This window comes from Schistocerca piceifrons, chromosome 4, assembly GCF_021461385.2.
Source record: "Schistocerca piceifrons isolate TAMUIC-IGC-003096 chromosome 4, iqSchPice1.1, whole genome shotgun sequence".
Classification (NCBI taxonomy): Eukaryota; Metazoa; Arthropoda; class Insecta; order Orthoptera; family Acrididae; genus Schistocerca; species Schistocerca piceifrons.
This window is the reverse complement of record NC_060141.1, coordinates 406,261,131-406,278,048: the sequence shown is the minus strand read 5'-3', so window position 1 is coordinate 406,278,048 and position 16,918 is coordinate 406,261,131. Positions and strand designations below refer to the sequence as shown.

The window sequence follows — 16,918 nt, the reverse complement described above, 5'->3', positions numbered from 1 at the left end:
TCACGCAGTATCATATCTCCCATTTCATCTTCATCTACATCCTCTTCCATTTCCATAAGATTGTCCTCAAGTACATCGCCCTTGTATAGACCCTCTATATACTCCTTCCACCTTTCTGCTTTCCCTTCTTTGCTTAGAACTGGGTTTCCATCTGAGCTCTTGATATTCATACAAGTCGTTCTCTTATCTCCAAAGGTCTCTTTAATTTTCCTGTAGGCGGTATCTATCTTACCCCTAGTGAGATAGGCCTCTACATCCTTACATTTGTCCTCTAGCCATCCCTGCTTAGCCATTTTGCACTTCCTGTCGATATCATTTTTGAGATGTTTGTATTCCTTTTTGCCTGTTTCACTTACTGCATTTTTATATTTTCTCCTTTCATCAATTAAATTCAATATTTCTTCTGTTACCCAAGGATTTCTACTAGCCCTCGTCTTTTTACCTACTTGATCCTCTGCTGCCTTCACTACTTCATCCCTCAAAGCTACCCATTCTTCTTCTACTGTATTTATTTCCCCCATTCCTGTCAATTGTTCCCTTATGCTCTCCCTGAATCTCTGTACAACCTCTGGTTCTTTTAGTTTATCCAGGTCCCATCTCCTTAAATTCCCACCTTTTTGCAGTTTCTTCAGTTTTAATCTACAGGTCATAACCAATAGATTGTGGTCAGAGTCCACATCTGCCCCTGGAAATGTCTTACAATTTAAAACCTGGTTCCTAAATCTCTGTCTTACCATTATATAATCTATCTGATACCTTTTAGTATCTCCAGGGTTCTTCCATGTATACAACCTTCTTTCATGATTCTTAAACCAAGTGTTAGTTATGATTATGTTGTGCTCTGTGCAAAATTCTACCAGGCGGCTTCCTCTTTCATTTCTGTCCCCCAATCCATATTCACCTACTATGTTTCCTTCTCTCCCTTTTCCTACACTCGAATTCCAGTCACCCATGACTATTAAATTTTCGTCTCCCTTCACAGTCTGAATAATTTCTTTTATTTCATCATACATTTCTTCAATTTCTTCGTCATCTGCAGAGCTAGTTGGCATATAAACTTGTACTACTGTAGTAGGTGTGGGCTTCGTATCTATCTTGGCCACAATAATGCGTTCACTATGCTGTTTGTAGTAGCTTACCCGCATTCCTATTTTCCTATTCATTATTAAACCTACTCCTGCATTACCCCTATTTGATTTTGTGTTTATAACCCTGTAGTCATCTGACCAGAAGTCTTGTTTCTCCTGCCACCGAACTTCACTAATTCCCACTATATCTAACTTCAACCTATCAATTTCCCTTTTTAAATTTTCTAACTTACCTGCCCGATTAAGGGATCTGACATTCCACGCTCCGATCCGTAGAACGCCAGTTTTCTTTCTCCTGATAACGACATCCTCTTGAGTAGTCCCCGCCCGGAGATCCGAATGGGGGACTATTTTACCTCCGGAATATTTTACCCAAGAGGACGCCATCATCATGTAATCATACAGTAAAGCTGCATGCCCTCGGGAAAAATTACGGCTGTAGTTTCCCCTTGCTTTCAGCTGTTTTGGTTATTATTACAAGACCAGATCAGTCAATCATCCAGACTGTTGCCCTTGCAACTACTGAAAAGGCTGCTGCCCCTCTTCAGGAACCACACGTTTGTCTGGCCTCTCAACGGATACCCCTCCGTTGTGGTTGCACCTACGGTACGGCTATCTGTATCGCTGAGGCACGCAAGCCTCCCCACCAACGGCAAGGTCCATGGTTCATGGTTACGAAAATGTTTAACAAACTCAAGTGGCAGACTCTGCAAGAGAGGCGCTCTCCATCGCGGTGTAGCTTGCTCGCCAGGTTTTGAGAGGGTGCGTTTCTGGATGGGGTATCGAATATATTGATTCCCCCTACTTATACCTCCCGAGGAGATCACGAATGTAAAATTAGAGAGATTAGAGCGCGCACGGAGGCTTTCAGACAGTCGTTCTTCCCGCGAACCATACGCGACTGGAACAGGAAAGGGAGGTAATGACAGTGGCACGTAAAGTACCCTCCGCCACACACCGTTGGGTGGCTTGCGGAGTATAAATGGGTAGATGTAGCACCAACCAGCTGTCTACCAGGATGAATGGCCACTGCGAAACTGTTACCAAGAACAAAGAAGACCACCCTTCTGAATTCTTACCTACACCACCAGCTTCTCTGAACTACACAGGTGGGAGTTACACTTACAATATATTCTCCACTCCTGTAATCATCCTGGCCTTGGCCTCTAGCAACCCACTATCTCCACGTGCTCCACCAAACAGTTTTCTCTTCCTCTGCCCTGTCACCCCATCCCAATTAATGTACCCACATCACCTTAAGTGTGCACCTTGCCCTGCTGGCTCCAACAACTGTCCATCACATAGTTAACCCCTGTATGTGCAACCCCTCCCTCCCCCACCTTCGTAGCCAGCAAACTGGTTGCCTTCCTTTGAGGCACTAGCCACTCAACCCCAATCACTCTTCCTGTCTTCTGCCCCTCTCTCCCTCTACCCAACCCACCTAACACACACACCCGTAAAAAAAAAAAAAAAAAAAAAAAAGTGTGTGTGTGTGTGTGTGTGTGTGTTTTACTCTAGCTTGGAAGAGAGAGAGAGAGAGAGAGAGAGAGAGAGAGAGAGAGAGAGTGAGAGTGTGTGTGTGTGTGTGTGTGTGTGTGTGTGTGTGTGTGTGTGTGTGTGTTTTACTCTAGCTCGGAAAAGAATTGCTCTGAAAACTAGTAAGTTGAATGTAGCTATTGATGACTCAATGTTTGTGCTTTTTGAAGAGTGGTCTCCTTTAATCCATAATTATTTACATCCTACCAGAACTTTCCTATAACATTTATATTTTATAACAGTTGACTGATAAAGAAGTAGTGAACTTAGTTATGGCAAAATATGCACTTTCTACACAAGAATGGCAAAGATATTTAGCTAATGAATCTTGCAGCCCTTGTGGAATTTAAATGTAGCCATTGCATAGATTTGATGTCATTGATATGTAATGTGATTGCCAAATAATTGTTTTAAAGTGAAACTAAATTCTCTTTTTTCTGTCAGCAATTCATAACAAAAAAGTCAATATGGTAACTGGTATTCAAGGATAAATTATTGAACTAATAAAATAAATTAACTTGAGTATTTATTGGGTATTTATCCAGGTGATGTTGTCCAGAAGGTGGAAACTTTTGGCAATGAAACTTCTTGTTATTTTCAGGCATTCTGATGTGGTGACGGCATGTCCTCATCATCTTCAGTTGCCATGGTGGGAGCAGATTTCCACGTAGACTGTTGTTGTGCTTTGACCATGCTTGAGGGTGGCCCCCAGGCCTCGTGTAAATGAAAACCAGTGTAGTTCATTGTGTAGCGAGAACTCTGCAGCCTTCTTTAGGATACAATCCCAGGAGAAGTAAGATAGTTGCAACAGCTTAGTGTCATTGTAATTTATGAAATTCCAGCGGGAAATGCAGTGCTCTGGTAAAGCAGCCTTTGTTGGCTGTTCGTTGTCCGTATGGGATTTATTCATTGTGCATCCCTCCTGTGCCATCTGGATTGTCTAGCCTTCCATGGGCGTGTGCTGAATTAAAATAGCACCAAGCTGTCACAACGGTCCAACACCTTCTGGGATTGTATTCTAAAAGAGGCAGCAGAGATCTGACTACACAATGAACTAATGAACATTTGACAGCAGGTTTAAATAAGCAAGGTGTGAGACCAGCTGTGAGCACAGTTAAAGCACAGTGACAGTCTGGGGAAATCCACTCCCATCATGACATGAAAAAGACCAGACACATTGTGATGGCAGAGACCTGCATTCAGCGTTGATTGTAGCAGGAGTGAGTACAGTGGATTCTGCCCTGGCAGCATGCTTCCCTCATCACAGATACTCACGCAGAGACGTCTGGCTATAGGCTGCCAGTGGAGAGGGGTAGGGGATATAAGTATGGCACCTTGCAGAAGACTGCCAGTCATCAAACTGAAGATGGCAAGAAGACAGCTTGCTGAAATATCAATTCTTCTGAACAATGCCACCTGGCTGAATAACGAAGAAATATTCAAAATCTTCCTCTGCTGAGAAAATTTAAAATCACACATAAATTGTTTTTCTTTTTACAGAATTGATGGTGGTGTGTCCCAAAACACATTTGTGGCTCAACTGCTAGCTGACCTGACAGGTGTCAAAGTTGAACGTTCAACAACAGCAGACACATCAGCATTGGGGGCAGGTTTCCTTGCTGGACTTGCTGCAGGTGTGTTACTGTATAAATAAAAGTGATGTAAGGAAATTTACATTTTCCAGTGCCATAAATTTGTCTTTGTTGTGTGTGTAAGAAACTGCTGGTGTTGTTTACAGCTCTGCTTTGTTATAACTGTATAAGTGCCTTAATGAGATGGTCCTAAAAAATACTGAACATGGAATGTTTTATGCCACTGCAGGTGATCAGTTAGAAAATAATTAATCTTGGTTTCATATCATACATTAGGGAACTTCACAAAATGGTGCGAACCAGGCTCTAAAACCATTTATATTATTGCTTATTCAGCACCTCCATTTTTTCTTATCAGCATATGTTCAGTGTGGCATACATAATACTGGTGTCATTCAGAGAGATTTTGAAACTGTCCATGGAGACTGCATGCAAATCAGTTGTCTGTGGACAATGAATTACACCAGTTGCTACTTCTTGGTGTATATGGGATTTGGAACATGCTCTTGCATCTTCTTGGAAATATTTTAAGCCTTTTTCAGCACTGATCACAAAGGTACCTAAACACCTCTTTTAAATTCTGTCCAAACAATACACAATATTTACTTTTAAAGATAAGAGATGTACCAACCAGGAATATGCATCCAACCACCTCTTCTGAAACTATCATTTATCTTTACTAGAATTGGATAAATCTTTTTAAAATGAATAAAAAACTTAAGCCTGTGGGTTGTCAACAGCTGGTATGTAATATCATCTGAAACATGTACGTTATCCAAAAATTGGGCTAAATTATAAAATACAACAACATTTTGACAATGGATGCATCTATATCACCAGTGGGTGTTATTTGCTTGACTATCCTTTCAGCTAAAGTTGAAGGATGAACCGAATTTACTTTTGTTGTGAAGGTAGGAAAAGTTGTTAGTTATGATTGTGTGAATGTGTATCTGTTTTCTACTTCAGAAGAGGAACATTGTCTGAAAGCTTAAATATTTTAGCGATCTCTTTCATTGTGCCTGTTTCTATGACCTATTGCATCCTCCATGTGATGAGTAGTAATCTATTCTTTCCATCTTGTTGTTATTCCTTCCTGGACTTTCAAAATCAATTAATCCTTTATTCAGCAAAAATGTGCCAAATAGACCCAGCTGTACTGAGATAAAGCCTCCTCCCTTGAGAATTGTAACTTGGTAGAAAATGCCAATGTGTGTTCTTCCACTCATGATGCTACGAGTTTTCTAAGTATAGAGACAGTACTTTTAAAGCAAAACATACTATTCAGACATCTCTGTTTACGGGCTGTGTTTTATGTAACCACACCAGCAGAGTTAGAATAAAATTGTCTTATGTACTGGAAATATTATTGTGAATTGTGGTTTATTTGTCTCATGATGTACATAATCTGAATCTTTTGCTTCAGATACAGGAGACACGTCAAAATTGCAGTAAAATTTCACCATAAACACAAAACAGCTGAATTTGACAAACTTTATAATAATAATAATAATAGAATTTTGTTATATATACATACAATAAAATCTAACACTTAATTACCCCTTCCCAAAATTATCATTTCATCCTCTATGAATTCTTCATTTCTCCCACAGAACCTGCTGTAGCCTTGTTTTTAAAATTTCCAACTTCATATTAAATATGTTTTTGCCCATTAAGTTGTTATATATTGTCATCCCCATATACAGTGGAGTCTGTGCATATAATTTCAACTGGTGTGTGGGTAGCAAAAAATTATTTTTATTTCTTGTGTTATAAGTGTAATTAAAATGAATCTCCTCAAATAACTTTTGTCTTCTGTGTAGGGATATCATAATTTCATAAATGTGTAAGGAGGGAACAGTTAGGATTTGTAGTTTCCACAATAATGGGTGACAAGACTCTGTTTCCTGTGCAATACACATATATCTGACAATTTTCTTTTGCAGTTTCAGTATTCGAGATACGCTACTTGAACTTCACCAGAAAATTATACCATATCTAATAACAGATTCAAAATAACTGTGATAAACAATTTTTTGTGTACTCAAGCCAGCAGAAATTTCTAGTATTTGCATTGCAAAATTGTTGGACAGGAAGTCAGTAACATGTATTCCAGATTATGTTCTTGTCCATATATAGTCCTAGGAATTTGACTGTGTCAACTTCTTCCATAAGTTGATTGTTATGTTGTATTTTATGTTCCACACATTTTGAATGTTAGGTTTTGAAATGTACCATATGGATTTTTTGCAATGTTCGGTTTCAACCCATTTAAGTGGAACAAGTTTTCTAAGGTATCCAGTGTGCTTGCGATGGAGCTCGGAATTTTTACTGCATTGTTGTCTTCAATTAAAGCAGAAGTATCATCTCCAAATAGAACTGATGGGGAATTTATATTTAGGGGTAAGTCATTTATGTAGAATAGGAACAGTACTGGCCTCAAAATGGACCCTTGAGGAACACCTTGAGATACTGTACTCCACTTAGAATAATAATTCACTGAATCTGAAGTGATAAATACCCTTTGTTTTCTGTTGTATAAGTATGATGAGAACCAATTTAGAGCATTGTCCGTAATCCCTTATTTCTCTAATTTGTAGATAAGCATGTGGTTCATTGAGTCAAATGCTTTTATTAGATCACAGAAGATATCTGCAACTTTACTCCTCTGATCCAATGATTTGCATATCTTTTCAATAAAGTTGTTCACTGCATCCAGAGTGTTTTTTCCTGGTTGAAATCCAGATTGGTTACTTAAAATAATATCTCTCTCTCTCTTTTTTTTTTACGATAACATTTTTGACCTGGTTTGCAGCAACTTTCTCTAACACTTCTGACAGGGCTGGAAGAATAGAAATAGGGCAGTAGTTTTTGATGTCTTCCCTTGGCCCTTTCTTGAACTGAGATCTGACTTCAGCATTCTTCAAAACACCAAGAAAGCATCCCTGTTCAAAAGATCGGTTGAATATTTTCGTTAGGGGAGGTGCTATTACGAGGTGCTGTCCAAAATTTTTGGTACTGGTGCTGCCATCTGTTGTAAACCTTACCTTTGGACTAATAGTCACCATCACCCTCGAAGTAGTTCCCATCCGCACATATACACTGGTCCCAGCACTTCTGCCACTGGTCAAACGTTTTCTGGAAGACCTCTTCTTTAAGAGTGTTTATCACCGCCAATGATGCTTCTTGAATCCTCTCTAGAGTGTCAAACCAATGGCCTTTCAACTTGAGTTTCAGTTTTGGGAATAGCACGAAGTCACAGGGAGGGTGTTTACGGTGGGTGGGGTACAACCGCCATGTTGTTTTTTGTCGAAAAGGTCCTGGTGAGCAAGGACGTGTGACAGGGTGCATTGTCATGACACAGCAGCCATTTCCCTAGACGCCAAAGTTCAGGCTGTCGTCGCCGCTTATTTTCATGGAGCAGAATTCACTGTTTGGTTGGGTGGGACAAATTCTTTGTGCCCAATTCCCTTGGTATCAAAGAAAATGATGATCATGCTCTTCACTTTGCTCTTCACCTGTGTCGCTTTTTTGAGTGTTGGAGAGCCCGGGCTCTTCCAGTGGGATGATTGTTGCTCTCATGCTCTGTCCCCCAAACACTTGTTGAATCATTGCAAGGGTCTCCGTAGCACTTTTCCCGAGATTCGCACAGAATTTTATACACATGCACTGTTCTGTTCGCGGATCCATAGTAAAATCACCACATACCAAACACACAGTATTATGGAAATCACTGTGGACATGCAACATGTCCTGCCAGCTGAATGCCACTCTGCACACTGACTCATCAGATATGCAGTTCTTGCCTCCTAGTGGTGCAAAGATCTACCACTCCTACTTTGCAGATGGCAGCACTAGTCCTGAAAATTTTGGATTCCATCTCGTATGTCAGACACTGTTTTAATCACTGTAATGGGTATCCCATCCTACCTAGCAGAGTTTTTATTTTTTAATGATGATATAACTTCTAAGGTAACAGGATCATTAATACTGAGAAGCAACAAAATGGTCTCAGTATTGTTGTAACAATAAATTATTATAAAAGTTAATCATTTCAGTTTATTATTTCACACGTGTTTCAGATATAATACAAAACTTATTTGCAAGTCTAATTTATTTTTTATAACAGGAGATTTCACATTATAATCAACAGTACTTAGCTTTGTCTGTTCAATCATTGAGAATGTTGTTGTTTACATTTGCTTACTAGAAAAAATACTACTGAGTTATTTCTATTGGGAGTATGACTGCATCTGATTTACAGAATATGAGGGGAAAATCTATTGAATAAAACTTGAAAAGCACTTTGAAGGTAATTGCACATTTTATTCTGACAGATCTCAGCCAAAAATGAGCTAATCAACAGTTGCAGCTTCTGTGCAGACAATAGTTTTGTTTATTAATAAATAAATCTTCTGCTACCAGTCACAATTTTTCTTTATTTTACTTTTCACACAATGCGTTTCGAGAAATAATTCCCATTTTCAAGTGTGTTTTTTGTGCATATTAAGCCATTTCTTTTGATGTTGTCAGTGTGTGTGTGGGTCTGCTTCATTTCGTTGACTTTTACTGCATTACATAAGAAACACGTGATTTTTTAGTTGGGTATCAATTCTTTTTATGAAGTTAGTGGCCAAATTTAGAATAATTTGTACTTACCATTAGAAAACTGTAAGTGCAAATTCTTCTGAATTTCAGCACGCCATCTAAAGCTGTACTGAGGTTAGTGAGAAAAGCAATGGTAGGACTTAAAGATTGAAGTAATGTGTACTGTATTGCTTGTCTATTGTCTTTACTGGTTTTATGTATCATATATTTAATTTTATGTCACACAAAACATCAAGGTTGTAACAATGGAAAATTGTACTGAAATGCAGGAGGATCTACAGCGAATTGATGCATGGTGCAGGGAATGGCAATTGAATCTCAATGTAGACAAGTGTAATGTGCTGTGAATACATAGAAAGATAGATCCCTTGTCATTTAGGTACAAAATAGCAGGTCAGCAACTGGAAGCAGTTAATTCCATAAATTATCTGGGAGTAGGCATTAGGAGTGATTTAAAATGGAATGATAATATAAAGTTGATCGTTGGTAAAGCAGATGCCAGACTGAGATTCATTGGAAGTATCCTAAGGAAATGCAATCCGAAAACAAAGGAAGTAGGTTACAGTACACTTTTTTGCCCACTGCTTGAATATTGCTCACCAGTGTGGGATCCATACCAGATAGGGTTGATAGAAGAGATAGAGAAGATCCAATGGAGAGCAGCGCACTTCGTTACAGGATCTTTTAGTAATCGCGAAAGCGTTACGGAGATGATAGATAAACTCCAGGGGAAGACTCTGCAGGAGAGACGCTCAATAGCTCGGTATGGGCTTTTGTTGAAGTTTCAAGAACATACCTTCACTGAAGAGTCAAGCAGTATATTCCTTCCTCCTATGTATATCTCGCGAAGAGACCATGAGGATAAAATCAGAGAGATTAGAGCCCACACAGAAGCATACCGACAATCCTTATTTCCATGAACAATACGAGACTGGAATAGAAGGGAGAACCCATAGAGGTACGAGACTGGAATAGAAGGGAGAACCCATAGAGGTACTCAAGGTGCCCTCTGCCATGCACCATCAGGTGGCTTGAGGAGTATGGATGTAGATGTAGATGTAGATGTAGAAGTTATTAGCTAATAGGCAATAAAGAGTGCAAATTTTGTGAAAAGTTCTTGTTGTCCCAGTTACAAATAATCCCATCCAGTATTTGTGAGTTTTTTTAGACAGGGGCAGGTCGTCAAACTGGCTGACTGGGTGCAGGAGAGGCACCACAGGACATTGTAATTTCCACTGTCCTGAATATAGTATGATGGCACCCGTTACAAAATGTTACACGTTTGAGTTCCACAGAGCAAAATACAGTGACGTGTGATGGAAGAATGCTGTGTGAAGAGTCATGGCATTGCACTTTGGCATATTTAAGACCAAATAACATTTCGTCAAACACACACATTTTATTTACCTGACTCTTCAGAAAGAGTCCCCTCGCCATCATCGCCAGCAGGCCCATTTCCATCTTCTCTGCACTGGGACCTGCCTGCTGATGATGATGATGATGCAGAGATGTCAATGGCACCCTCCTCCCTGGTGCTGACAGTGGGCACCGCATATGCCCTCTGCCCTCGGGCATGCCTGTGTCTCCACACATTCCAGCCCTATGCTCTGGTGTTCACCCAGCATCTCGTCCTGTCCTTGCCGACGCCCTGGGTTCCACCACTTTGGATTTGATGCATTTGTCTATCATAGGCCCACCGGCATCTTCTCCATCGCCTGGGCACACTATTCACATGCCGGACAGGCCAGAAAGAGATCAGCTTTTAACGTCCAGTTGACAATGTGGTCATTAGTGACAGAGCTCAAGCTCAGGTTAGGGAAGAACAGGGAAGGAAATCGGTCATGCCCTTTCAAAGGAACCATCGCCGCATTTGCCTAAAGTGATTTAGGGAAATCACTGAAAACCTAAATCTGGATGGCTGAATGCGGGTTTGAACCATCATCCTCCCGACTGAGAATCCAGTGTGCTTACCACTACACCACCTTGTTTGGTATGAGGGAGAGGTGTGCTCTATCCTGTTACTAGTGCATGTGAGTGTAAGTGTATGTCGCCGTGCATATGCACGTAAAATCAACTGCCAACTGTATTAGTGCGGGCCAGCCACTAGAGGCTGCAGGAAGCATGCACATGACTCAAGTCTCACTGTGTTCTTTTAGTTTGGACCACTCACATCATTTGTTTTGTGTATCACTTATGCTGACACTTCAGTATGATTCTTTTGTCTTGTTACATGTGGAGTAATGACAGCAGGATGTATACGTGGATGAGGAAAAAAAGTTCCGATTTTTCCCGCAATTCCCAGTTAAAAGTACACTTCCTCCCGGGTGAAAATACACTTTTTCTGTGTTAAGTGAGAGTATAGTTTTCCTCGGAACAGTAAAACTTATGTCCTTTGAATGGTTACGGTATTACACATCGGCGTAGAATTTCCCGGCTACTCAGGGAACAAAACACGTTTTGGGAAAATGTCTGACGTGCAGCAACATGTACACTGGTGGAATCCGAATTTATACTTTTGTAATATGAAAATATGCAAACATCGCACGTTACTTTCTGAAGCATTGAAATCAAGATTGCGATGCGCCTGTGTAAGCCAGTCATAGCTCTCATCACATGATCTTGCCAGCCAACAACAGTGGATATTCAGAACATAGGACACGTGATGTAGTCAGCTGATAGTAACATTACTGTTAAGAAGTGCGAACACACAAACAGGAAAAGTTAATGGTTTAAATTAATATAATCAGTGTTGCTACAAGAAAAAAAAGGTTTCACATATAATGTTGCCCCTTTTTGCACGTGTTACACTTTAAGATACATCACATAAACATGACAGCAAAATTTTTAAGAACAACACAAATGTCAGATGGTCTGGGCTCGAAATTATTCTAAATCATCATACTAAAAGAGCTGATTTTTAAATGAGAGTCAAATGCTCTGTGATTTAAGAAATTCATTGTACATTCTCACACATAATTCATCTTACGTAAAAGGAAATTTACTTTGAAAGCAACACTTTGCAAACCACTATTCACAATATTTTCCTGCGAGCTGTTAGAAATAGGTTTGTTTCAGCAGTTACCAGAGAGTGCCAGATACCAAGCGTTACCGCACTTGTGCAGCTACAATGACGCAGGAAGTCTGTATGTCTGTATGTATAAAACATTAAAAGATCTTACATAATGTCATAAAAGAAACACAATATAAGAGGATACTCCAAGAGTACGGGAATTTTGTGAACCATGCTAAAATGCATAATTCAGCTTAAAGTGTACATTTGTATGTCCAGATTTTGATGTAAATTTTTTTGAAGTACCTGTACTGTATTATCTCATGTTTGGTTCTTCATTATGGCATAATGCCACAGATGCTAGAAGTTGAAAACATGCACTTGAAATGCAGTGAACAATTGAAACTAGCCAATAGTGTGGAATTAAATGCTCTGTTTCAAATAAATTGGCTGGCTCAGCGGAAAAGATTAATTAAAGCCAAATTTCTTTAGCAAATTGACAAAAATAACTTCATTGTTCTGTAATGCAATTAATGCTTGACTGTTAGAAAGGGGAATTAAATAAAATCTGAAACTAATAACATATTTTAGCCTCCCATAATTATGTGAATGTCTTTTAATTCCCGGCCACAGAAATCCATTTTGTTTTCATTTGAAGTGAGAGCAATAAACGAAAAGGAAACAGCAAAATCACTAAACGTAAACACGGCTCACATGAGACTACCCACATCCCCATTACAGCTGTGTATCAGCCTCGGATTAATGATATTTCCAAACCGGGGCAATACCAGATAAATTTCGCGTCTGTAGCACGTCATCTTCAGGGTGTAGCAATTTTAATGGCCAGTATTGTAGTATAACAAGGCACGTAATGGGTGGGGTAATGTGGCTGCCCCAGGCAGGAATTCATGGTAATAGGCTATCTTACGAAAGGAGGCCTGAAGCTCCTTCATGGATGAGGGACGAGGCATAGATGTAACAGTGGAGATGTGGTCTGGTAGAGATCACATCCCATCCTGGGAGACTATGAACCCCAAATAAACAATAGAAGCTTAAAAGAAACTCCAGATTCACCATAAGCCTCCGGACTGTAAGACAGAAAACAAAGTGCACAAATTTTTCAAGTTATTGGCTGTGGAGGAGCCCACGACAACATTATCATCCAGATAATTAATGCAACCTGTGACGAGCATAGTCAGTTGCTCTAAAATCATTGGAAAATAGCAGGGGCGCTAGCCACTCCAAATAGGAAGGCTCAAATACTGATAGAGACCAACTTGCTGAAACTCTTGGTCCACAGGAACCTGCAGATAGGCTTCAGACAGATCAATTTTAGAAACATAGTGGCCACCTGATATTTTTGCCAACAGTTCTTCCTGGCATGGGAGAGGATAATAAGTATCCATGATCGACTGCTTGTTGACATAGTACTGAAGTTACAATAGAGGTGAAGTTTCTCTGATGGCTTCTCAACTACAACCAGCAGAGATGATGATTCACTAGCCATAACAGATTGCACCACCCCTAGAGATTGAAGACTGTCCAATTCTGCTTGCACTTGTTCTCTCAGGACAACAGAAATCAGATGTGCACGACAAAAGCAATGCCAGGCTGTGGGTTTCAAAGAACTTTGAGGAGAAAAATTCATAGCACACCCTATAACTTCCAAAAACAAGTCTGAAAACTCCTCACACAGTGTTTTCAATTGAGATTATGGTACACACCAACACCAGCTTTTCTAAAGGATCCTTCCCACTAACACCAGCTTTTCTGAATTGCACAGGTGGGAACTGTCCCTGCAATACATCCTACATTCCTGTAACCCTCCTGGCCTCAACCTTTGTTAGTCACTGTCCTCACCCATCCTGCCCCTTCCCTGTTCCCATTCCAGCACTACACAGCCATCACTCCACCACCTCACCCAGTCTTTTTATTTCTCTCCTTTTCCGCTACTTCCCTCCTCCCTTCCCACCTCTCCCCTGCCCTCCACCTAACCTGCAGCACTATTGTCTGCCACCCCCACCATACTGTCTGTCCCCCTCGCCGCCCCACCCTCTTTCTTACCCCCACCTAGTCGCTACTCCTATCATGCGGTGGTGCTGCTGCTCGCAGTGTAGTTTCAGTTGCCTGAGACTGAAGTCATGAGTGTGAGTTGCATTTGCGTGAGTGTGTGTTTGCATATGTGTCTATTGTTGACGAAGGCCTTAATGGCCAAAAGCTTTAATTGTGAGAGTCTTTTTGTTCTGCCTATCTGTGACTCAGCGTCTCAGCTATATGGTGAGTAGCAACATTCCTTCTCATAACATTGTTACAAAGGAAACTTCACATGCACTTGTGTGCCATTTCTCCTACCACTCTGCCCATGCTCTCCACTCCACAAAGATCACACACCTTTAATCATATTGAGCACATCTTAGTAGTTGTTGTTGTTGTTTTATGCATCCATGGGGCACTTTTACAAGGATATTGGACATGTCATGGCTTATATTGTAGGAATGAAAAATGTACTTAATATATAAAGCCATTTACTTATTTACTGGTCTAGTTTCATTAGTATAGGTCATGTAGCCTAATAGTAGGTACCATCCTGGCTTTTGCCCGAAGTAACTTTGGCAAACTACAGAAAACCTAAAGCAGGATGCCTGGATGGCAATTTTAGAGCCTCCATCCTACTAAATACAGGGCCAAATCAAACAATGGAAAATACAGGATGGAATATAGACAATATTACAAAAAAAAAAAAAAATGTAGCTCACACACACACACACACACACACACACACACACACACACACACAACAAGTGTCTCTGGCTGCTGGGGCAGTGCATTGAAAACAGTGCATGTAAAAATGCTAGTAATACTTTGTTCATTCATTTCTCAACATCAGTCACTGTATGCTTTATGTGCACATATTTCATTAAGGAAATGGCTAGTTCTTCACTGTTTACTATTTCTGAATACCAATCACTGCATGTGCTACACACACTTTGTACACACTATTAACTAATGTCAGGACCTAGACGAAGATCTTCCATTCCAGTTTCATTCAATGCAACTATCCGTTTTTTCCCTGTAAAGCCTAGTCAGTATCCCTCTGTTATGAGTGAGACGATGTCCATAGATACAGGATAAGATGTTAGTATAACACTTTGAAGAGATTTAGTGTAACATTTTCCAGAAAAAAGAGAAACAAATAGAGCAAAAATATTTTGTAAAATCATAGGAGTGCTTCATTATTACTTACTTATTTGGCTTTTTTTTCACCAAAACTCTACACTGTGTTACCTAAGTAACTTTCCCTGTATAGGATATGTGCTTAAGAGGTAGTTTTCAGCTGACTTTTTAAATAAGTTTGTTTTAGTAATTTCTTTAATATCCTTTGGCAATTCAATGTATAATTTTATTTCTTGATAGAAAATGCTCTTTCGAGTTTTATATTTAGTCCCCTTTTGCAACTGTAAGTTCAGTTTGGATCTTGTTCCACACTCACCAACTGGTTTGATTTCACAGTAATGATGAGAGTTTTTTATGTGGAAAACTAACTGATAGAAATACTGTACTTACATGGATAAAGCCACCCCCCCCCCCCCCCTCCCGTGAACCATGGACCTTGCCGTTGGTGGGGAGGCTTGCGTGCCTCAGCGATACAGAAAGCCGTACCGTAGGTGCAACCACAACAGAGGGGTATCTGTTGAGAGGCCAGACAATGCGTGGTTCCTGAAGAGGGGCAGCAGCCTTTTCAGTATTTGCAGGGGCAACAGTCTGGATGATTGACTGATCTGGCCTTGTAACACTAACCAAAACAGCCTTGCCGTGCTGGTACTGCGAACGGTTGAAAGCAAGGGGAAACTACAGCCGTAATTTTTCCCGAGGGCAAGCAGCTTTACTATATAGTTAATGATGACGGCGTCCTCTTGGGTAAAATATTCCGGAGGTAAAATAGTCCCCCATTCGGATCGCCGGGCGGGGACTATTCAAGAGGACGTCGTTATCAGGAGAAAGAAAACTGGCGTTCTACGGATCGGAGTGTGGAATGTCAGATCCCTTAATCGGGCAGGTAGGTTAGAAAATTTAAAAAGGGAAATGGATAGGTTAAAGTTAGATATAGTGGGAATTAGTGAAGTTCGGTGGCAGGAGGAACAAGACTTTTGGTCAGGCGAATACAGGGTTATAAATACAAAGTCAAATAGGGGTAATGCAGGAGTAGGTTTAATAATGAATAAAAAAATAGGAATGCGAGTAAGCTACTACAAACAGCATAGTGAACGCATTATTGTGGCCGAGATAGACACGAAGCCCACACCTACTACAGTAGTACAAGTTTATATGGGAACTAGCTCTGCAAATGCCGAAGAAATTGAAGAAATGTATGATGAAATAAAAGAAATTATTCAGATAGTGAAGGGAGACAAAAATTTAATAGTCATGGGTGACTGGAATTTGGTAGTAGGAAAATGGAGAGAAGGAAACATAGTAGGTGAATATGGATTGGGGCTAAGAAATGAAAGAGGCAGCCACCTGGTAGAATTTTGCACAAAGCACAACTTAATAATAGCTAACACTTGGTTCAAGAATCATAAAAGAAGATTGTATACATGGAAGAAGCCTGGAGATACTGGCAGATTTCAGATAGATTATATAATGGTAAGACAGAGATTTAGGAACCAGGTTTTAAATTGTAAGACATTTCCAGGGGCAGATGTGGACTCTGACCACAATCTATTGGTTATGAACTGTAGATTAAAACTGAAGAAACTGCAAAAAGGTGGGAAATTAAGGAGATGGGACCTGGATAAACTGACTAAACCAGAGATTGTATAGAGTTTCAGGGAGAGCATAAGCAAACAAATGGCAGGAATTGGGGAAAGAAACACAGTAGAAGAAGAATGGGTAGCTTTGAGGGATGAAGTAGTGAAGGCAGCAGAGAATGAAGTAGGTAAAAAGACGAGGGCTAGTAGAAATCCTTGGGTAACAGAAGAAATATTAAATTTGATTGATGAAAGAAGAAAATATAAAAATGCAGGAAATGAAGCAGGCAAAAAGGAATACAAATGTCTCAAAAATGAGATCGACAGGAAGTGCAAAAT

General features: G+C 40.1%; 1 protein-coding gene across 2 annotated transcripts in view; it reads left to right on the top strand.

The window, feature by feature from the left end:
- LOC124794885 (putative glycerol kinase 5) overlaps positions 1-16,918 on the top strand; it is a 405,885-nt gene that overhangs the window by 379,201 nt on the left and 9,766 nt on the right. For both annotated transcript variants that reach the window (XM_047258580.1, XM_047258581.1), the window contains one exon: positions 4,125-4,258. In XM_047258580.1, coding sequence (XP_047114536.1) covers positions 4,125-4,258 — 134 coding nt within the window. The remainder of the gene's footprint in view (positions 1-4,124; positions 4,259-16,918) is intronic.